The sequence below is a fragment of the Symphalangus syndactylus genome, chromosome 19, assembly GCF_028878055.3.
Source record: "Symphalangus syndactylus isolate Jambi chromosome 19, NHGRI_mSymSyn1-v2.1_pri, whole genome shotgun sequence".
NCBI classification, from domain to species: Eukaryota; Metazoa; Chordata; class Mammalia; order Primates; family Hylobatidae; genus Symphalangus; species Symphalangus syndactylus.
The window spans coordinates 69,557,339-69,580,413 of NC_072434.2; the positions used below are offsets into that span (position 1 = coordinate 69,557,339).

The 23,075-nt window shown below is 47.8% G+C and overlaps 1 protein-coding gene across 5 annotated transcripts in view; it reads left to right on the forward strand.

The window, feature by feature from the left end:
* The window catches only part of CNIH3 (cornichon family AMPA receptor auxiliary protein 3), a 323,021-nt gene that overhangs the window by 201,842 nt on the left and 98,104 nt on the right, over nucleotides 1-23,075 (forward strand). The window contains exon 1 of one of the 5 annotated variants that reach the window (XM_055233823.2): nucleotides 17,959-18,067. The exons of the other annotated variants lie outside the window; for them this stretch is intronic. Coding sequence (XP_055089798.1) covers nucleotides 17,984-18,067 — 84 coding nt within the window. The 5' untranslated portion in view covers nucleotides 17,959-17,983. Of the gene's footprint in view, nucleotides 1-17,958; nucleotides 18,068-23,075 lie in introns of those variants that run through there. 5 annotated transcript variants of the gene reach the window in all.

Here is a 23,075-nt window from a genome sequence, read left to right on the forward strand (position 1 = left end):
GTCATCTGGAGCTGGGAACTGGCCCAGATGCTGTGGGATTTCAAGCCACTCGGTCATTATGAGACCATGACTTATCCTGGAATAATTTTTCTTGCAGGTTCTGGAGAGTGATAAGAGAATTGAGCCGAGGCCAGCCAAGCATATGTGCTGACTGGAGGAAAATGTGTTCAGTTTTGACATCCTTTCCTCTTATTGGTTGGCAGTTTTAGTACCAAAAGTCGTGCCCTAGAAAGGGGCTGGCAGTGAATGGGGCTGGTGGTGCTGCTGAGGGGCACTCCTTAGCAAACCTCTCTGTCTTAGCAAACCTCCCTGCATCCCCCTGGACCTTTTGTTTCCTTGTGTGTGAAATGAAGGAGCTGGACAAAGTGACCTCTAAGATCCTACCAGTCCCCAAATGCTGTGGTTCTCTATTGCTTGCTCCCTGCCCCTTATTCTTTTGTCTTTCTCCTGTGGTGGTTTGTCTCTTGATAGGCTTCCTGGGTATGAGATGTCAGGTTTCTCAGTAAGGAATGTATCAGTTAAGATTCTTTTTTTTTTTTTTTTTCTGAGACAAGTTCTTGCTCTGTCCCCCAGGCTGGAATGCAGTGGCGTGACCTCTGTTCACTGCAACTTCTGCCTCCCAGGTTCAAGCGATTCTCCCATCTCAGCCCGCCAAGTATCTGGGACCACAGGCACCCACAACCACGCCCAGCAAATTTTTGTATTTTTTGTAGAGATGGGGTTTTGCCACATTGCCCAGGCTGATCTTGAATTCCTGGGCTCAAGTTATCCGCCCGCCTCGGCCTCCGAAAGTGCTGGGCTTACAGGCATGAGCCACCAGGCCTGGCAGTTAAGATTCTTAGAAATCAGTTCTGGTCATCGTAACCAAAAAAGGAATTTATGGGAAGGGAATTGGAGTACTCATAAAATGGATGGAAAGTCCAGAAAACAAGGCTTGAAACAATAGAATAGCCAGATTTAGATCTCCGTCCTTGAATCACTCTGAACATCTAAGGCCGAGCTTGGGTGAGTGCTGCCCATTGGCTGTACACAGTGGGAACTAGAAGTATGGCAGAGTCTCCAGGCATCCTTTTAATCTCTCCAGTGGAAGGGCGGTCCCCTGGATTATCCCCCCCACCAGGACTGCACTCAGTGGGAGAATTCTCCAGAGGACATCAGACTGGTGTGGAAGTGTGGCATAAATGTGGGTGACCAAAAAATGCCAGATAATCACTGCTTTGGCTCTTTGGTTTAATTTTTTAGCTTGTCACCTCGCCTGTATTCAGGGAAAGCAAGATTTTCTCTAAAGTCAAGATTAACTTCTTGGTGCCACAGACTCTTTGATGTGTTATCCATGTGAGCTGCAGAAAAACATCTTATTTCTCTTCCCTCTCAGCTTGATGGGAGCGGCTGTGGTCTGGTGGGGAGGATGGATTTACTGGACTTGTGGCCCTGAACATGTTTCCCTGCAAGGGGATGACTACCCACCGCCCCTTAGGAAAGTCTCCGCTTCTCATGAAAACATCCCCTGGCCATGGAGGCAGTGCAGCATGCTTCCGTAGCACGTGTTTGTCCTTCTGAGCCTGCAGCTTTCAAAGAATCCACTTGGATGAGGGTTTTGCAGGACCTTAGCAGAGCATGTGCTCACTTGGAAGGAACAGCAGTTGTGTGAATTAAGAATAAGAAAAAAGAGGCAGGGCGTGGTGGCTCACGCACTTTGGGAGGCTGAGGCGGGTGGATCACTGGAAGTCAGGAGTTCGAGACCAGCCTGGCCAACTTAGTGAAACCCCGTCTCTGCTAAAAATACAAAAATTAGCTGAGCATGGTGGCACACGCCTGTAGTCCCAGCTACTCGGGAGGCTGAGGCAGGAGAATTGCTTGAACCTGGGAGGCGGAGGTTGCAGTGAGCTGAGATTGCACCACTCCACTCCAGCCTGGGCAACAGATTGAGACTCTGTCTCCAAAAAAAAAAGAAGAAAAAAAAAAAGGTTTTTTGCTAGCTTGATGTCTCCCAGTCAGTGCAGGCCCAAATTCTAGAGGATAAATGGTAAAGTGAAACCTAGCTCTTCCTTTCCTTTTCTTCTTACTGTCCCCCATGGAGTATAATCCCCTGCCTCCCAACTCACTCCTCTTCCTGAGAAATGCTGCCCCCCCGCCCAGTTACCCTGTATCTAGTCTGTGTTGAGCAGAGGTGCTCAATTTCACGTCCCTGATTCACACCAAGCCGGGGGTGGAGGCCCCTCCTCGGCCCTACCTGTACCACTTAATATGCCCCACTGCATCCCTGCCAGGAGCTGCTCGCTCATAATAGCAAAGTTGGCAGCTTCCAGCACTGTGCGGAGTCTAAGTTGTTTTGCTCCATAAATGGGAGGCAGCATCTGTTGTCTCACGAGGGGTGTGTTAGTTTGTTTTCACACTGCTATAAAGAACTACCTGAGACTGGGTAATTTATAAAGAACAGGTTTAATTGACTCACAGTTCCGCATGGCTGGAGAGGCCTCAGGAAACATAATCATGGCAGAAGGCAAGGGAAAGCAAGGGACGTCTTACAGGGTGGTAGGACAGAGAGTGAGAGGGGGAATTGCCCTAAACACTTTTAAACCATCAGATCTTGTGAGAACTCACTCACTATCATGAGAACAGCATGAGGGAATCCGCACCCATGATCCAATCACCTCCCACCACATGATCCAATCACAATCCCACGACACATGGGGATTACTATTCGAGATGAGATTTGGGTGGGGACACAGAGCCAAACCCTATCAAGGGGAGAGGTGATATTATGGCTCAGAGCTATGCTGTATGCTGGCACCTCTGTTAAAATGAGTTTCTTAAGCCAAATAAAGTTTCGTGTGGCAAGATTATTAAAATCAACAGAGAAATGACTGTAGGAACAGCAAGCATTTTCAAGAAGTGAGTCCTGCTGAGCAACAGGGAGGAAAATAAAGTGCCGGGGGCTGTGCTAGGACAAGGATGCTGACTCAGACCTCACAGCACAGCCGAGCCGGCCTTGGCCTTGGACATGAGCAGTCAGCCCACAGCATGCAAAAGTTTGGTTGTTTCTGAGACCTACTTCTTAGCTTAGTCCATATATTTCTTCACTTTTTCCTCCCTTCCTTCCTTTGTTACAGACAGGGTCTCGCTTTGTTGCCTGGGCTAGAGGGCAGTGGTGTAATCATAGCTCACTGTCACCTTGAACTCCTGGGCTCAACTGGGCTCAAGCATTCCTCCTGCCTTAGCCTCCTGAGTAGCTGGGATTACAGGTGGCTAATTTTTCTTTCTAGAGATGGGGGGGTCTCACTCCATTGTCCAGGTTGATCTTGAACACCTGGCTTCAAGCGATCCTCCTGCCTCGGCCTCCCAAAGCACTGGGATTATGGGCGTGAACCCTCTTTTTTATATCAAAATACCAAGTGGAATGTTTCATTCAAGAAAACAAAAATCAACAACACAATGAGCCAAAACCCAAGAGAGTAAAACGTCTGGGGTCAAGGGCTTAACCAGGAGCAGCTGTGGCACCCCGTTGTTAGAAGCGTTGGTTGCTCTGTGTTGGTGCACCAGGTCTTAGCTGATGGCACCATCCCTCTGGTAGTGGGGTTGGGTTGGGTGAGTTGGGTTTACCATTTGCAGATTTGTTTTCTTTTAATTTGACTACATTGGTGAAAGAGGATAGAGTCATATCATCACATAGTCCTGGAATCCTGACACCTAAAGGGACCTAAGATCACCTGGTTCTGTCGTCTCATTTGGAAATGAGGATACTTTAACCCAGAGAGGTAAAGTGACTTGGCCGAGATCATGGCCTATTCAGGAAGAAGCCCAGAGGGGAATTCTGTTTCCTAATTACCAGACCGGTGTCCAATCCCAGGAGCTTTCATCAGACAAGCTAGTGTGCTTTATAGCAGCATCAATAAAGAACAAAAACTTGATCTTTTTGAGCTGTGCTGTGTGCTGGCACCTCTGTTAAAATGAGTTCCTTTAAGGAGCCAAATAAAGTTTGATGTGGCAAAGTTGTTAAAGGAGTCAAATAAAGTTTGGTGTAGTTACTTGATCTTTATAGCTGTGTGTACTTAGTATTCCTACTTCCTCCACAACTCATAATTGGATTTTGTGGCATTGGTTGTTTTCTGGATGGGCTGAAGGAGAAAGACATTGATTGAATTAAAAAAACAGGTACACATATAATATTCAGCCAATCTCCATATTTAAGATATTGCTTAGCCTTGAGGAAGATGTGAATTAGAAGGTTGCTTTAAGATTTTTATTTATCACCTGTAATCCCAGTACTTTGGGAAGCCAAGATGGAAGGATTGCTTGAGGCTGAGAGTTTGAGACCCACCTGGGCAACGTAATGAGACCATGTCTGTTTTTTTTTTTTTTCTTTTTTTCAATAGAGGTGGGGTTTTGTCATATTGGCTGGGCTAGTCTCAAACTCCTGAGGCTCAAGTGAACCCTCCACCTCGGCCTCCCAAAGCGCTGGGATGACAGGTGTGAGCCACCATACCCAGCTAGACCACATCTCTTTTTAAACAATCAATCAATCAATATGGTTGGCAGGGCTATTGTTTCCATGTGCTTAGACATCTTAGACATGTTAATTTTTCTCCTTTCAAACCTGTGGTAATTTCTAGGTTCTTTTTCTTGCTGCATGTCCCAATTGAATAAAACCTAAAGTGTTACCTACTGATAAAAAAAAAAAATATTTTTATCTATTATCTATCTACACTATCTAATCTATTATCTGTCTATCATCTATCTGTTTTTGAGAGATGCATTCTTTTTTTTTTTTTCGAGACGGAGTCTCGCACGGTCACCTGGGCTGGAGTGCAGTGGCGTTATCTCAGCTCACTGCAACCTCTGCCTCCCGGGTTCAAGCGATTCTCCTGCCTCAGCCTCCAGACTAGCTGGGATTACAGGTGCGTGCTTCCACGTCTGGCTAATTTTTTTTGTATTTTTAGTAGAGATGGGGTTTCACTATGTTGGCCAGGCTGGTCTCGAACTCCTGACCTCAGGATCCACCCACCTCAGCCTCCCAAAGTACTGGGATTACAGGCATGAACCACCACGCCCAGCGAGAGATGCATTCTTTACTTGTGAGCAGATGTTTCCATCCGAGAGGTCCCAGCACACACATGCAGCCCTAATTCAGAGTTGTGAGTCAGGCAATGTGCTGCACCTGGATGCCAGTCTCCAACCAGCCCCCCAACCCCACGAGTCAGTTCTCCTGTCTCTGGGTTGCATTCTCTAACTGTCAAACAAGGGGCAAAACAGTTGCCTCAGCCTCCTGATGTTCTGAGTCGGCGGGGTCACCCTCTCCTGCCTCAACATAGCGAGATGAAGATCGTGTAGTTTCAGGAGCTGTTTAACACTGGCCCCCTGACTTGCCTTCAGAACATCTTTGTTAACCACCAACAAAACCACACCCTTTCTCCCTTTGTCATAGTGTTGTCTGGCTCGTACCGTCTCACAGGAATGGATCATGAACAAGGTAATGGCTGGCTTATTACCAAGTGGCCAGTTGAGGTCTTGTTGCTCACATAGTTAGCATGTTATGAATGTCACCAGCCGCTCAGCTGGGTGGAGGCAGAGCTCTGTGGTGCTGTCTTCTTGGGTGGCCTCTTGAGGCCCCTTCTATCCTCTCAGTGATCCCGTGGCCAGTCAACATCTTCTGTCTGCACCCCACACCCAATCCCCCTGTCTGGCACCCCCTTTCTGCCAGTGGCACCTGTGACCCTTGCCTTGTGGAAGACAGATTTGCTGTGGCTTCAATGCTTTTAAAATTGATGAATAAGAAAAGTAAAATTAAGCAAATGGGCATTTCCTGTTTCTAATGTCTCCAATATAGAAAGCCTGCTTTTGAGTGTAACTGAAATATTTCCTGCCCTAACAAAAGAAAAAGTCTCATGCAGCGAGATGGAAGAACGCCTTGTGGCTGTGCCTGTAAGCAGGTGCCAACATCCTAGAGACTGGGCAGGGCTAGCCTGCACCTTCCATTCCAGATTCCTTAGTGGCAGACCCGGCCCTTGGATGGCTTTACAGCCTGCGCACCCAGGGAGAGGCCGGGCAGTGTCAGCAGAGGATGCAGGCGAAGAGTTGAACACCATGGGGAGATTCCCAAGGGACAAGGGATGTTGACAGGGTTTTGGCCCAGCTCCTGCCTCCAGGATCAGCCTTTTTCAGGGGCCTCCAGAAGGCTCTGTGGATACCCCTGAGTCCCTCCCACCAGGATGTGCATCCTGACAGGTGGAGTCTCTTGTGGTTCATTCTTCCCCATGCCATGTCAGACCTGAGCTTCTGAATTTGGGCTCTAGAACTCTCCTCTGGTTTGCCTTTCCTGACTTTACCAGCGGTGCCATAACATTCTGGGCCCCAGTTTCCTGCTCTGTAAAAGGAGGGGTGGCAGGGTTAATGGTTCCCATAGCTGGCACATCCCTAGATATTATCTCTCAGGAAGCCTTACGTGGGTTCAGGACTCTGAATTTTTAGCTCCCAAGTGATTAGAACATGCAGGTAGCATTAGGAAGCTTCAGGAAACACTGGCCATGGGATCTCTCCAACATTCCATGATACTCCGTCTTATTCTCTCATGATCCTGCTCTAGGACCTCGCATTAAATGAAGTTCATCACCTTGTCAATACTTTATACTTGGTGTCACCTCTGTACCTGTAACATGCCATTATTTATTTTATTTGCAGTTCTACTTTTTACCAATCCATATTTCCAATTTCCTTCCTCCTCCAGGAAGTTTCTCATGATTTGCTTCTTACTTGCCAGTTTCCCTTTTGACTGGAGTCTCCTGTACATCCTTAAGGTGATATGTATCTCTCACTGTGGAAAGTGAGCCTTACTGTTTTGCTCAGGAAATGTATTCTTATAGTTGTTTGGTCTGCAAATTCTCTTTCCCTGATAGGAAGGTAAATTCCCAAGTAGCCTTCTCCCCTCCCAGCAAGGACCCCACAGTCATGGGAGGCTCAGTACATACTATTGACCTTTGAGCTCTCTCTTCCACAGGAAATTGGCAGACACTGCCTAGCTCTCTCTTCAAGTGGATTTTCAAATACAGGAAGCCCCATTACCTGATGATGATGTGATTCAGACCCGGATGGGGTCCTCATGTCCCCCTCTTCCTTCAGGCCTTGAAGGAGATATGGCTGAAAAGGAGAAAGACCTGGTGTCTGTCTTGTGAGCCTTCTTAGGGGCCTGCGGGCCCCACCCTTGCAAGCTTGAAAATAATGGAAAGTCTTGAGTTCCTTCAAGGAAAATTCCAAGTACCTAGCTAGCCTTGAAAAGTAAAGCAAGAAGGTGATAATAGCTTAAAACAATAGCCAAGGAAATTAGAGCCAGAACATGTTTGGTTCCCTATAGAAACTAAAGATAACATCTTAACATATGTCCCTGAGTTGTTTTTCAGAAACCTGGACCCCTACCAGATGGAAGATGGAAAATGCCATCGCTGGCAGGTAGACCTCAGATAAGGGGGAACTGAGGACTGAACTCTGTCTGTCATTCTTTGTTCTAAATTTCTTCCTGAGGGCCTGTAGGGCAGTCATGCCACAGGCCAGAGCTTAACATTCCTTTCTGCAGACCGCCAAGATTATATCCTTTCTGCTGACCCCAAGATTATAGACAAAGCCTTGCTTCCTTAACCCGATTGCAGATCAGAGAATCTTTAAATCCACTCATGACCCCTAAGACTCCAAGATATCCCACCTTTTGAGGCCAAAACGATGTATCACCTCCATGTATTGAGTTATGACTTTGCCTGTAACTTCTGTTTTCCTGACGTGTACCCCTACCTTTAAAAACCCTTGCCTGTAAACTATAGACGAGGCCAGGTCTTGAGCATGAGCTGCCCAGTTTTCCTTGCTTGGTGCCTTGCAAATAAATGCCCTCCTTTCTCCCACTGCAAAACCTCGGTGTGGATGTGAGGTTTTACTGTGCTGGGCAAGTGGATTCTAATTCAGTAACACCTTTCCATTTCCTCGCGCTGTTCATGTGTGTGTGTGCAAACATGACAGGACACCCTCTGCTCTGTGACAGTGAGTGTGTGCCCTTTCACCAGCCTCCCCCACCTCTCTGAGCGGCACTTTTCTCATCTGGGTGGCTGGGCAGGTGACAGAAGAGCCCCTTTCAGCTCTCTTGTGCTGTAGAGATGCCGTGACTCCCTCTTCATTCCTCACTGCTCCCAGCCCTTCAACAACAGTTGCCCTGAGAGGCAATTTGAAGCATGATGCTTAGACAAGCCCTTTCTTTGCAAAGGAGGTTGGTGTCAAGTTTGGAGAAGGCACATGCGATCTTGGGTGATTCAGAGCTTAGCAGACTCTCAGACCCCTTTGTGTCTCTCCTTTTCTGTGATCTGAATAATTTATTTACTCCTCAGCATCACCACTTCCTCTTCTAGCTATTCTCTGCTCATTAGTGTCTGTGCTCAGTGTCTGTGCAGGCAGGGGCTGGAGGAGCAAGTGAAGTGAAAAGCCCTTCACTGGCTCCCTGGATGCTGTGTTGTGAATTGGTGGGGGGTCATGGCAGAGCCAAACCCAGAGATAAGATGTTTGGGAGATAACAAGGGATCTCTGCCACCATCTGCCAAGATTCCCCTTGTGTGTGTCACCCCTGAGACATGGCTGAGTGGTCGTTAAAGGGCAGGGGCTGTTTGGGGCAGGCTGCAAGCCAGCTGCTTGTTGTGTTCTAAGCAGCAGATCTAAAGGTGAGGGAAGAAGGAGCACTTGATTGTGAGCAAGTGTGGAGGTGATATGTTTCCAGGAAAGAGTTGACATTCAGCAAAGATTACACCATATTCTTTTACTTTGCATGTGCTATATTTGCTTCTCTGATCAGGCAAGTGCAATTCCTCAGGGACTCTGAGGTTCATTTTCAATATAATTGGGATGTGAAGACGCTGTGATTGGAGTCTTCGGCATGGTAGCAGAGGGACCCAGGGGAGATTCCTGGGCTAAGCCTCGTCAGCATACATGCATACATCGGCACTACCCTGCTGCTGCCCTGAGGTGCAGCACCTGCTGTGCAGCAAGAGGTTTAGCCCCACCTGCCGAGGAGGGGAAGAGAAGTTTCCCTTCTGAGGGAATGCTCCTCCTTGCCCACCAGTCGATTCCCGGGTAGCAGTGCCTAAGCTTGACATGTGTGACCGGGCTGGGAACCCTCCCCTCCATCCTTCCCCACCTGGCCTCTTTGGATTCCCCACTTTTATTCACCGATGCCCTCTTCATCCCAGGCACCCAGGTGCAACACCCTGGGGTCATCTCCAGAGAACTCTTCTTCTGGAGAATCAGGGTCTGGTCTGTACCTTCCAGCCATTGCTTCCCATTCCAGTCACCAGCCCAGCCCAGACCCTGAAGAAAGCCAGGAACCACCAGCCCTGGGACAAATCTACATCCTGGTGTCTGAGTGGACGCCATTGCTAAGAGCACAAATGCTGCAGGTGTGGCCTCTGCCTAGGCAGCTCTAGCTGGATTCCAGGGTCTATTTTGGGCACTGGTGCACTTCTCAAAGGAAGATTGGCCAACTCTCAGAGGATGCAGCCTCTACCCACAACACACTTCCTTTTTTCTTTGTCATGTTCTGATTCCTTAGCATCTGTGTCATAGGATCTAGGATCGGGACAATGGCTTGCAACCATGTCTAAAACTTTCCTGATGCTCCCAGGCCCCCACCTTGGAAACTCGAGTTGTATTTGTAAAACTAGTGAATACCCTGAATGCAAGGCCACTTGCCTTGGCCTCTTAAAGTGCTGGGACTGTCAGTGTGAGCCACCGTACCTGGCTGTAGCTACTATGATGGTGTCTGTTTTTCAGATTAGGAAGTGGAGGCACAGGTAGTAAATGGCTGAGCCCGGACTGATTCCAGGCAGTCTGACCCCAGAGCATGGCACCTTACCACTGTGCTCCTCCACCTTTCTGCTATATATTCTGGGTGACTCAAGCTCTCTGTGCTCTGTAGGTGGAGATTTTATTTTATTTTATTTAAGAGAATGCTTTGTGTTTCTGATTTCTCATTGTCTTAGAACTGCACATAGAGAGGCTGTTATGAAAGAAAACCCAAACATATCTGGGTCTTGAATCTCTGCATCGAAAGCCTGGCCTTGCGAAGTAAGATGCTAGAGAGCTAGGCACGGGGAACAGGTGGGACACTGTGAACTGTTGGTGCTCTGAGCTGTAAACTCTCTGGAGAGAGCTCTAAAGGAGAGCGCATTGTGTCTGAGCATGCAGGCCAAGGTGTGGTTCTCCTCTGAGATTCCTAAAGGGTCCTCAATTTCTGCCTGTGTCAGCCAGCTAAGATCTGGCAGTGTGGACACATCTGCAGCCCTTCTATGGCCTTGCTGATGGTCGAGGCGTGTGTTTGGAGTATATGCACTTTGGTATTCACTTTGTATTCCTGTTCTCAAATGCACCTGCTTATTTCACAACTATCAAATACCTGCCAAGGATCCTGGGCCCTGGGAATAGAGGGAGAAACAAAACAAGGCCTGCTCTGAAGGAGATGGTAGTCCACTAGAGAAAACAAATGTAGTATGAGAAATTACACTGCAGTACAGTGGTTTCTGTGTCTACAGTGCATTTTATTTGCAGCATCTTTGGGACATCGGTTCCAGTCACGTCTACGTGAGGCTCATCTAGATTTAAGGAAACTAGGGAAAATGCAGTGAGGTGTTTAGTGTCACCACGCTGGCCTGCTTTGGCCCCGCAGCCCAGTCGGCTTGGCTGGAGAGACCCTGGCGGGACAGTGAGTGAGTGATGAAGGCAAGGCCTGATGTGGTGGGTCTGGTGTGTGAGGAGAGAGCCTGGACCTTCATGGAGGCCGGGCAGCCTCCCTCCTGTTGTGGGACTTTTCCTTAGTCCAGCTAAAGATGGGGTCCTTGTCACACAGCCACAAAAGATTACACTCACAGACAATTTGAAGGGTGAGAATAATGGGATTTATTGGGCAAAAAGGAAAAAAGGGGGGAACAGGGACTCAGCAGAACGAGAGTCCTTCTAGTATAGGCTTCCTGCCTCATGGATGAAATCCCAGGTTCTATCCAGGAAGAGGAGGGGCCGGGCTCCTTCCTGCTGCACATGATGGGAACTTCCAAGGCTCCACCCCAGGGTGCGTTCCTCCCAGTGTGCAGGTCGGCTGGAGTTTCTCTGGGGACCCCTTCCTGCCTGGCTGTCTCACTGCTGTGGCTCAGACCAGTTGAGGCCATCCTGGCGTTTCTGAGACTGGAAGTTGGGGGTTGGCAGCAACCCTGGTGGATCTAGTGGGGTATTAGAATTGTAGTAGAGGCCAAGTGACCTTGGGGACCTCTTAGACTGAAAGCTTCATGAAGGCAGGGCCCGAGTGGGGCTTGTTCATAGCCGTTGCTCCAGCACCTCAGCAGGGCCTGCACATTCAATGCATGCTTGGTGACCGGATGTGTTGAATGGCTCGGGGAGTGCTCCCTTCAGCCTTTGTTACAAGCATGTTGTTTGTTTTTGTTTTTGTTTTGAGACAGTGTCTCACTCTGGCTTCCAGGCTGGAGTGCGGTGGCACAGTCATGGCTCACTGCGGCCTCGACCTCCTGGGCTTTAGCAATCCTCCTACCTTAACCTCCTGAGTAGCTGGGACTACAGGGGTGTGCCTCCACGCCCAGCTAATTTTTGTATTTTTTGTAGCTCTCTAGTGGATGATTCCCCATCCAAAGTGGCAGCTATGGAGCTAGACTACAGGATATCGGGGAGTGTGGGGTTGGACCAGGTGATGTCCGAGGCGATGTCTGGCTCTAATATGCTGCCTGGCATGCAGCGGGATGTATTTGTTGAATTAAACAAATTCTACAAACCAAGGGAGCAAAAAAGCATCCCTATGACCCTTATACCTTCAGCTTTGTTTTCATCCATTCTTAAATTTCTCCTGGCTGCTGCAAGCAGATGACTGTCCTTTATCCCACAGATACCTGACTGCTGTATGCCAAGCAACTTTTTTCTTCCACCAAGCTGTAATGCTCAACCCTTGCCACTAGAGGGCTGAGGTTTTGCACAGTAGTGGTGCTCAAGACTCCTCCAAGTTCAAAGGTCTTCTGAGATACCCAGAGAGGCTCAGGCAAATGCCAGTGCTGGAAACTTGCTTAAGTGTAAGCAGCCAAGTGCATACACCTCTGAGCTGGGGGCACTGGAGAAGGACAGTGGCTTCTGTACTGCTAACAGACCCCGTGCAGGTAGTGGCTGAGATCTCTGTGTGGCCAACTAAGGACTGTGGAAGCATTTCACACCCTGGGTGAGGATGGTAATGGAAGGCAATAGAGCCTGCCTCACCACTGGGAGTGGCGAATGGTGTGAATCCCTGCTCGCCTTCTCTTTGAGTGCTGGGCATCTTTTATTTGTTTTAAACATGCAGAAATACACAAGAGGGAGTGAGGTCTCTACCAAGGAAAAACTGTATGCTTACCTTGTGCCTCTCCCTACCACATTTGATCAGTTCTCTCTCTCTCCTCCCACCACTTCCCCACTGCCCTGCTCCGCCCCCTCTCTCCTATGTTACTTTCTTGGATCTTGCCCTGTTTGGTGTCTGGCCATTGCTTGGTGCTGCAGAGGAGACTCAGCCCCTAAGAGGCAGTACACTCACCTCTCGAAGGGCAATCCCCAAAGAAGTGGCAGAGAGACCTGGCTTGGCCTCCTTTCCCCTGCGCCTCTGTTCAGCGTTGTACTGGATTGCACGCCTGTTACAGAGCGTGCTGTGGAAGATGCTGAGCCAGCGGTGCCGAGCGTTTTCAGCCCTCTGAAGGCAGGGCTGTGCAGCTCCCCATCACGTGGTGACGCTCCCTTTGTGCTCCTGATGTGCTTATTTCCAAAATATGGTGGGTGGCGAGGTTTAGCCCCTGTTCCAATTCATGGTAACATGTGGAGCAGGCTCAGCCCGGAAGGCTGTGCTATGGCAGCAGGTGCAGCACTCATTGTGGCCAGCGGATGTTCACATTTGTTGGAGCCTAGAAACCTAAAGAAAAGCACATCCAAGCTCCAGTCATTTCCACCACTCCCTACTGCCACTCCCCACCCTACAACATGGAGGAATTTATGTTGCAGTACATTTTCTTTCTCTGGCCATCTTGCTGCAAGGGAATTAATAAGGACCAAATGGCCAAAGGGCAGGAAGCAGTGGGGGAGATGCAGTAGAGAAGCGTGGCCCATGTTTAATTTATAGATCAGATCATCTCTTCCCCTTGGCAGTATGCAGGCTATTTTGGGCATTGTGCTGGGTAGCCCTTTAGGGAATCCAGTTGTGTTTAATTATATTCATGTTTATTGTGCACCCATTGATCAGTCACAACAAGCACATAATTATATGGGTTATAAAGAGTTAGATAAAGGCCCAGTCCTCAGAGTCTCACGGTCTAAGATAGTAACTCTAACATAAGACAGCAGAGGTTTTCAGTGGAGGTTCAATTCAAGGTCATGTTTGATTGGAGACATCACAGAGAGGTGACACTTATATGGGTCTAACAGCATTTTGACAGATAAAGAGAAAGACAGAGGGATTAGTTCTGCCAACCTAAAGAAAGAACTGAGGCAACGTTGATACAGACAGTTTATCTGAGCCAAGGTTGAGGACAGCTGGCCGGGACACAATTCCAAGTTGCCTTGGGGAGTGCTCCCTTTGGCCTTTGTTACAAGCATGTTGTTTGTTTGTTTTTGTTTTTGTTCTGAGACAGTGTCTCACTCTGGCTTCCAGGCTGGAGTGCGGTGGCACAGTCATGGCTCACTGCGGCCTCAACCTCCTGGGCTTTAGCAGTCCTCCTACCTTAACCTCCCGAGTAGCTGGGACTACAGGGGTGTGCCTCCACGCCCAGCTAATTTTTGTATTTTTTGTAGAGACAGGGTCTTGCTCTGTTACCCAAGCTGGTCTCCAACTCCTGGACTCAAGCAACCCTCCTGCTTCGGCATCCTAAAGTACTGGGATTACAGGCATAAGCCACTGCGTCCAGCCTATTACAAACAGGTTTTTAAAGGCAAAAGGGGACAAGGCTGAGCCGATACAAAGTTGTTTGACAGGAGTTCTCACCGGTTGACAGAAATAACATTTGTTAGTGATTGGCCCTACGCTGGTGAACTGTAGAGTATGAGTGCTGGTGTCCCGTGTGTGACATTTTATGACAATCTTGTGTCAGTTAGCCTAGAGCCCATATAGCACGTGGCCTCAAGAGGAAATGATTTAGCTCAAGAGGGGAATGAGACATGACTGCTGTCACACATGGCCCCGTCACTTTTTTTTTTGAGACGGAGTCTTGCTCTGTCATGCAGGCCGGGGTGCAGTGGTGCAGTCTTGGCTCACTGCAACCTCCCACCTCCTGGGTTCAAGCGATTCTTCTGCCTCAGCCTCCTGAGTGGCTGAGGTTACAGGTACCTGCCACCACACCCAGCTCACTTCTGTATTTTTAGTAGAGACGGGCCAGGCTGGTCTTGAACTCCTGGCCTCAAGTGATCCGCTTGCCTCGGCCTCCCGAAGTGCCGTAATTATAGGCATGAGCCACTGTGCCCATCCTACAGTCACATTTCAGTGCCTCTCTGGGCTTGATAATTAAAGGGGGCTTGGATTACTCTGATAAAAAGTTTATTCTTCAGACCAAATAGTGAGGGTGTCTTGTGGAAAACCCTGAAGTAGTCTGGCTTGCTTGTCCATGGAGGTGGAACAGGAGTGTCTGACCACCCCCCTGCCTGGGCCTGGGTGTCAGGGTAGAGACTGGGGATGGGCAGAAGCTGGGACAGCAGTCACTACCAGGGACTGGGTTCTGTGTGGCCAAGGCTGTGGCAGGAAATTATTACCTGAGACCAAATGTTCATGATGAGAACCAAAGCAGTGAACTGGGTTAGGGCCCTGTGGAGAAAGTGAAGCCTGGAAACTTGGGAGAACGTGTGTTAACCCCACTTCTGGAGAGCATAGAGGCTGGGACAGAGCCAAGGATGTGTGGCTGGCTGGCACAGGGGAGAAGAGAAGGTGGGCTGGGAGCCAGCAGGGCAGAGGGGAGGGAAGGACAGCAGCTATGGTTCCCAGATCGGCATAAGGAGCCTGCAGGCACAGGGACTGGGTGGGCCAGGCGGCTGGATAGATAGTGGCAGGTCGGTAAGAACAGAGTTAAAACTCAGCCAGGCTTTGGAACTGTTCTATCTTAGGGTACTGGTTACAGGAACAGGCAGGAATTTTTGGAGACATATACTGATGAATTCTGTTTCGGGCATGCTGAGATTCTGGAGGAATCTAGGATGGAAACTGGATCTGGAGCTGGGGAGAGAGTGAAGAACCAGCCATGTCCAGGTAGGAGTGAAGCAGGCTAGAAATGGTAGTGGCGGCCGGGCATGGTGGCTCACGCTGTAATCCCAACACTTTGGGATTCTTACCAAGACCCCGAGGCGGGTGGATCACCTGAGGTCAGGAGTTTGAGACCAGCCTGGCCAACATGGTGAAACCCTGTCTCTATTAAAATACAAAAATTAGCTGGGTGTGGTGGCGGGTACCTGTAATCCCAGCTACTAGGGAGGCTGAGGCAGGAGAATCGCTCGAACCCAGGAGGCAGAGGTTGCAGTGAGCCGAGATCGTGCCACTGCACTCTAGCCTGGGTGACAGAGCCAGACTCTGTCTCAGAAAAAAAAAAAAAGAAAAAAAGAAAAAAAATGGTAATGGGACCTGTGGAAAGGGATGAGTTTACTAAAGAAAAGAGCACAAAGGGAGAATATTTTCTGCTCATTTACTCATACATTAAATGTCTGTTTTGTACCAGGTACTGTAATAGGCAATCTTCATTCTTCAGAGTCATTTAGAAGCAAAGTGCACTGTTTGGGCTTGGGGAGTTTGCATATTGAGGCGAGGTTAGAGAAGGATATTGGAATACTGATTTTGCCTTGGCCCAATTACTTCCCCCCATGATGCTTCTGAAGATGGTGTAGACATAAGGAACAACCTGTAAGGCCCTGTGAATATCTTGGTGCACAGTGACCCTGCCCATCAGTAAGCAAGATCTAGTCTGGTTCTGCAGTCAGATTAGTAACTGTTTCTTCCTGGTGGGACAAGAGCAAAAGGAGGTTCTCAGCCCTGCTGCAAGCATGAGCTCCAACTACCACTACAAAATCCCCCTTATCAGAGAGGGAAATAGAAGACCCAGAAGGTATGATTTATCTAAACTGAGTTGTGAAGAATCTACCACCTTTTGTTACTAGAATTTCTTCCTTTCTGAATCTCTGGCTTCTTCAGCCAGCCCATCAGTGGTGGCTCCTTCTTTATTTATGAGGCTCACCAGTTGCACTAGGCAGACTGAGGAACCCCCAAAGATGTTCATGTCTTAATCCTTGGAACCTGTGACTGTTACATCTGGAAAGTCCCTTCTGCCATATAAGGTGATTAAATCAAGGGTCTCGAGATGGGGAGATTATCCTGGATTATCTGGGTATAGCCAGTGTAATCACAGAGGTCTTTATAGGTGACAGAGGGAGGCAGGAGAGATAGAGGAAGAGATGTGACATTGGAAGCAGAGGTCAGGAAATGCCAGTGGTCTCCGAAAGCTGGAAAAGGCAAGCAAACGGCTTCTCCCCTAGGGCTTCCAGAAGGAAGTAAGCCCTGCTGACACCTTGATTTTAGCCCTCCAAGACCCATTTTGGACTTCTGACCTCCAGAGCTGTAGGATAATAAACTGTGCTGCTTTAAATTCCTAAATTTGTGTAAATTTATTATAGCAGCAGTAGGAACTAATACTATAATGTATACCTAATTTCCAGCACAGAGCCTGTTACACAATAGGTGCTCAGTTAAATTTATTGGATGAATTATGAATCCCATATTTAACTCTAACCCCCAAGTAGGGCTCTCTACAGTGGTTTTTGAAATCTACTTGGCTTCATTTGGATAGCTAGAAACTTGGGGAAAACTTTGCCCAAGGAAAGAAATCCCTTACAGAGGTTCCTCCTCTGTAAATTGCAAAATGATCCATTCTCCAGCCCAGTCCACCAAATGCAGGGTCTGCCTGGGCAGTATTTACACCTGTGAGGATGGCTTTATTGCTTTGCGTCTAGCTTGCTCTTCACTGCTTGTATAATCTCTCTGTTGTAAATCCAAATCGAAGAGAATGCATGCAAGCTTGAACAGCCAGGCAGAAAGACAACTACACTAAATTGTTGTTCTTAACAGAATCTTAGAGGTCTCTGAAATAGCAGGAATCTTAGAGGTCTTTGAAATAGCAAGCTGTGGTTTCCGCTTTCAAGGATGGTAGGTGTTATGCACAATTATGTACAAAAATGCTCTCCCTCAGGCACGAAGTGTTGTGTGTCACGTGCAAGAGCTGAGTTCTGCATTATACACAACCTAAGTGTCCTAAAAGTGACTAATTCTTCAACAGCAGGCCCGTGGCCACACTGACCACACCCTTAACTAGCTTTTGAGGCTGGGGAGCATCTTCAGGGGTGGCTTGGGAGACTGGATAACCTATTCTGGGCTAAGGATGGAATCTCCACTGTGAAGACTGAGAGTATGGGGCCAGGGCGCTCTCTGCCTAAGTAGCATTTTTCCACGGGATACAAGTTTCTCTGGACTCGATCAAGCAGGGAGGCTGAGTGCATACTTCCTGGAGGTTGCACAAACTAACCAATTTGATTTTAAATATTAATACTTGGAGTAAGGCTTCTGGAGGCCAACATGCAAATTTATGTAAAAGAATGTGCAAATGAACACCAGAGCCAAGCGCCTGGCTTTGTTCCCTCACACAGGATAGCAGCCCCTGACCTGGCTGACCTTGTGTTTAGTTCTGTTTTTGGCTCTGGGACTTTGGGGCTGTTTTGTTGGCAAAACTTGGTGGGGGCAGAGGGGTGGGCAGTGGAGGGAAGGACTGCTCCAATTTAAACACCCGCAACAACAAAAGTTGTTTTAGCAAATTGGCATGCTGTTCATAAACGGCTTTGTATGGGCGCGAGGATTTAGAGGCTTTATAAACTCTCTTTTTGGGAGTAAAAGTCGGCAAAGATTCATCAGAACCCAGCTCCTGAGAGGATGACGGGGGAGAAGACTCCTTGGCTGTCTGATGGAGCCCCCTGTTGTTGTTGCTGCTGGAATTCAGGCAAAGCTTCTCCCAAGGTAAAGATCTGGACTCCTTGGGCAAGGGAAAATGAGGTAAGTACAGAGCCCAGGTGCTCAGTGTAGACACTGGCTTGGTGGGGTCTTTTGGAGCAAGGCCTCAGTTTTCTGTGTGGTTGTTCACATGGGGAGGCTCAGTTTTCCAGTAGATGGTGGGCTGGAGTGAAAGTGAGAGACAGAAAGAGGGACACGGACACACACACACACACACACACACACACACACACACACACACCCGAGCCCCAGTGAACATCGAGCCCAGTGTAGTGGGCAGCTGTTTCTATGACATAGTTAATTTAGTGGGGAGTATTGAGTTTGTAGTGACCATAGAGTTAGAAAAGCAGGGAAATAAAAAAGAAAACAAGGTAAAATAGTGTGGGGAGTATTTTCCTGGTTATAGGAAAAAACATCACTTGTGCAGTGCAGGAATAAGGAAACTACGTAGTGGTCACCTCTGTTAGCATTCTGGTGACTGTACTTTCATGTGTCTTTTTACGGGCACACATGCGTAATTTTACATAATTGATAAGGGATTACATCACACATTCTGGTTTTCTTTACCATCACTTTAAAAAAGTTGTAGTTTTTGTTGCTGTCATTGCTTAACTCTTTCCTCCAGTCACTGTCCCCTTCATCCTCAGGGTTGCCGGTGTTAGCAGCCTGGTGTATATCCTTCATTTGTTTCTTTGTGTTCATGTAATCTTACATAAACACTAATGCTTTTTAGAGTGTGTCTTGATTTTGGTTTTGCATCTCTGCATCTTGCTTTTCTCACTGAAAAATGGCTCAGGGAGTCCCTCTGAGTTGATCGGTAAAGGTCTAACTCAGAACTGCGTAATATTCCAGATTTAGATGTGTCACTGTTTATTCAATCATGCTCTTATTGATTGGACTTTATGTGTTTCTAGTTTTTTGTGATCTCAGACAGTACCTGGGCATATATTCTTATCTAGTCATGTCTATTTCAATGGGATAAATCCTCAGGGAATTGCTGAGTGAAGGATATATGTATTTTCGTTAATAATAGATATTATTAGATTGCTTTCCAAAGGCTTTATCAGTTCACATTTTCACCAGCCATGGGTGGGGGCTCCTTTTTCCCTGCTTCCTCAACAGTAACTTATCACAAAATTTTTTTCAATCCGTTAGATGTAAAATGATATCTCCTTGTCACCCTTGTCGCACTCCCTAGCCAACCAGTGAGGGTGAGAAACTTTCATAACATTATTGACCTGTTGGATATTCTTGCAAAGCAGGAATATTAGCCCGGGATTTCGACCTGGGATTTCTGGGTTTTGAGGGATGGCAGGTAATGGGCCTTGTGACCTCACCCAGACCCTTCCTCCCTGTGTGCTGCTTCTGGCCAGAGGCATGACCAGATGGAAGGAAGCAGATCTATATAGCGGACTGGGGTAACTTTAACATTCCTGGACTGGGACTGGACATAAGGTTGGGGAATATAACCTGGCTGCATTCCAGAGAGGCTATGGAGTGGTCTGTGCACAAGAGCTAACAGGTTTGATGAGTTTAGCAGGCAGGACTCAGACCTAGCGGTAGGGAAGTGCTATTGAAAGTTTGATTGGCAGAAGTGTCTGTTCCAAGCAGTGAGTCAGCTTGCTGTCAGCTGGACTCTAGCCAGTCGATTAGTGTAGGAAGAAAGGAAGTGAGGGAAGAAGAAGGGACTTAAGGCCCCTTAGGAGAGGGGTCGGCAAGAGCTAAGTGGAGCGTCGGGCCCCTGATAGGTGTTCCAGGTATGGCGAGACAGTCCTCTACTGGGTGGGAGGCTGGGGATGTAGCCTGGCTGCACACACCACATCAACATAGAAGGAGCAGGAAGGACAGCAAGGGGGCTCCACAGAAGCCCAGGGCTCATTTCTGGACTTCCAGAAACCAAGCCCACGGAAGCAAAACTAAATCCAGTTTGCACGAATTGGTGGGGCTGAGGCTGCTAATGTGTTTCTGTCCGTGGTGAGGGTTGGCGCAGCACATGTGGGCTTCTTCTCTCTGCCTAAGCCCACGTGAGGGTCTCAGCAGCTCTAGCTGCGCAGGTGTTCAGAGGGTGAAGGTACTGGGAACGCAGCAGGAGCATAACTCACCGGAAATTCCCAGCTGGAGGAAGGCCACAGGAAGGCCAGCTGGAGGAAGGGGGCACATTTTGTGCCAGCCCTGGTGAGTCACTAGCCTAGGTTTGACAACTAAAATAAATTATTAATTAGGCTACATATTCCTTGTCAACCATTTTTTGGCTCTTATTTTTCAAACTGGGAGGACCTCATCATTAAAAGACTGTAGTGGCTCATGCCTGTAATCCCAGCACTTTGGGAGGCTGAGGCAGGCAGATCACTTGAGGTCAGGAGTTTGAGACCAGCCTGACCAACATGGTGAAACCCCGTCTCTACTAAAAATACAAAATTAGCCTGATGTGGTGGCGCACGCCTATAATCCCAGCTACTTGGGAGACTGAGGTAGGAGAATCACTTGAACCCAGGAGGCAGAGGTTGCAGTGAGCCAAGATTGCGCCATTGCACTCCAGCCTGGGCAACAAGAGTGAAACTCTGCCTCAAAAGAAACAAAAAGCAACTGTAGTTTATTAGACATTTCATCTAAATTTTATGTTTTTCTTCCTTGAATTTTGGAATCTGTGTTTCTCAGTCCAGTGTTTTAGATGAGGAGCAATGGGGTTTTGGATATTTGTGTATTTTTATTGATCATTTTTTACATACTTCTCCTGTGAAGTAATCTATTAAGGAAAATATAAGACTTTGCAGTCTCTCTTTAGTATTCGCTCTGAACTGGTGAGGCTGTACAAACTCAACATAAATTCTCAGTTACTGTTGCTTTTTAATACTACCTCAAGATTCAGTATGGCCTCCTATATCTGTTTTGAACAAAGGAAGGCAGCTGGGCCTTAGCCTCTCTTCCTTTAAAGAGTTTAAGGCCGGGCATAGTGGCACACACCTGTAATCCCGGCACTTTGGTAGGCCGAGGCAGGTTGATTGCTTGAGCTGGGAGTTTGAGACCAGCCTGGGCAATATGGTGAAACCCTGTCTCTATTACAAAATGAAAAAATTAGCTGGGACTGCAGATATGCACTACCACACCCAGCTACTTGGGAGGCTGAGGCGAGAGGATTACATGAGCCTGAGAGGTCAAGGTTCCAGTGAGCTGTGATTGTGCCACTGTGCTCCAGCCTGGATGACAGAGTGAGACCCTGTCTCAAAAAGAAAAAAAAAAAAAAAAAAGATTTGGCTGGATGCGGTGGCTCATGTCTGTAATCCCAACACTTTGGGAGGCCAAGGCGGGTGGATCACCTGAGGTTAGGAGTTCGAGACCAGCCTGGCCAACATGGCGAAACCCTGTCTCTACTAAAAATACAAAAATGAGCCAGTGGTGGTGGCGCACACCTGTAATCCCAGCTACTTGGGAGGCTGAGGCAGGAGGATCACTTGAACCCAGGGGGTGGAGGTTGCAGTGAGCCAGGATCACACCACTGCACTGCAGCCTAGGCAACAGAGCAAGACTCCACCTCAACAACAACGAAAAAAGATTTTAAGTTGCTTTTGAATAGCCCAGATGCATGCCTCCCTGCTGTAGAGTTGGGTTTTGTTTGTTTAATAAAGAAGATATTATATATGCTGATATACAGCTTTTTCTTCCTTTCTTTGGTCATAAACTAGGTGTGACCTCAGTAGACACTGATTTTAACCACTGTTGATGCCTATTTCTAAAAACTGAATCAGCAAATGCCTTGCAGGATTTAATTGGCTATACACAATAACTCCATACAGCAGGTCGCTTCGTTTAGTTACTTAGGGACACACTTTGCAAATAATTCATTCTGGAGAATTCATTAAGAAGCTGTATTGCCCAAAGCCAGATAGTCTACAGGAGCATTACCAAGATTTTTTATAAAAAATACCTCTGCTTAATAACTAGTAACGAGTACTACCTGCTTTGAAACTTTTCTAGGCCAGACTAATTCCAATCCCTATGGTGTAGAATGTTGAAAACTTTGATCGGCCATCCCTTTACATGCTGGAATATATCCAGAGTATTTAGGAAATGCAACTGGACCTAACCTTCAGGTCTCTCTTTGGCTCATGTATCTTTTAGGGTCCCGTTAGAAAACAGATCGCACATGCAAAGGGGGTAATTGAGGAAAGTTTAGTGAAGGGACTATTTACAGAGGAGGTATAGGGTTAAGAAACCAACAGGGATGATGTGGCACCAGGATCTAGCAACCTATGAAGCTGTTACCACCCCTGGGTGTGAAGGGGTGAGGGCAGGAGGCTGTTACTAGAACTTCATGGGAGCTATAGTGGGTGGGGCTGTCTTCTGAAGGAGCTAGGGCCTCATGTGGAGAGGTAGAGACATTGTGAAGCCACAGTAGCAGGAAGGGAACTGGGCAATAACTACCCTAATAAGATCCTTGTGTCTTCAGCTGATGCTTCCTGTTGGCCTAATGTAATGGGAAGCAAGAGGGCAAGGAAGGCCAGATGATGCATTGTTCAGAGGCTGCCAGGGCTGTGGGCAGGGTGGAGAAGGGTGAAGAGGGATCTGGAAGGGTAAATGGAGGCTTTTCAGCACAGTTAACTTTTGGGCTGAAGGAAAATGGACATGCAAGCAGGAGGGAGAATCCTAGTTAGACTCCTCGGTTTTCACAAGTCATTGTTAATGTCACTGTCAGTATAGTGGGCCTTCAAACTATAGGGAGCCACTCCTAATGAGCAACACAGAACACTAGGCCTTTTCTGGAGAACCTCATTTCCACTTGTTTGTTCTCCAACTTTCCAGACACCTAGTGTTAGCAAAACACTCAGGATCCGTTGCTCACTGCATGGAAAGCCAATTACTGAGATAACAAGTATTGCCAGGGAAGAAGCCTTTTTGTTAGGGTGACATCAATCAGAAGGATGAGAGATCAGTCCCAAACCCAACTCTCTCAACGGACTAAAATTGGAGGTTTGTATAGTGGAGAAGGAGTGTAGCTATGTGTGGGAAAGCAGGA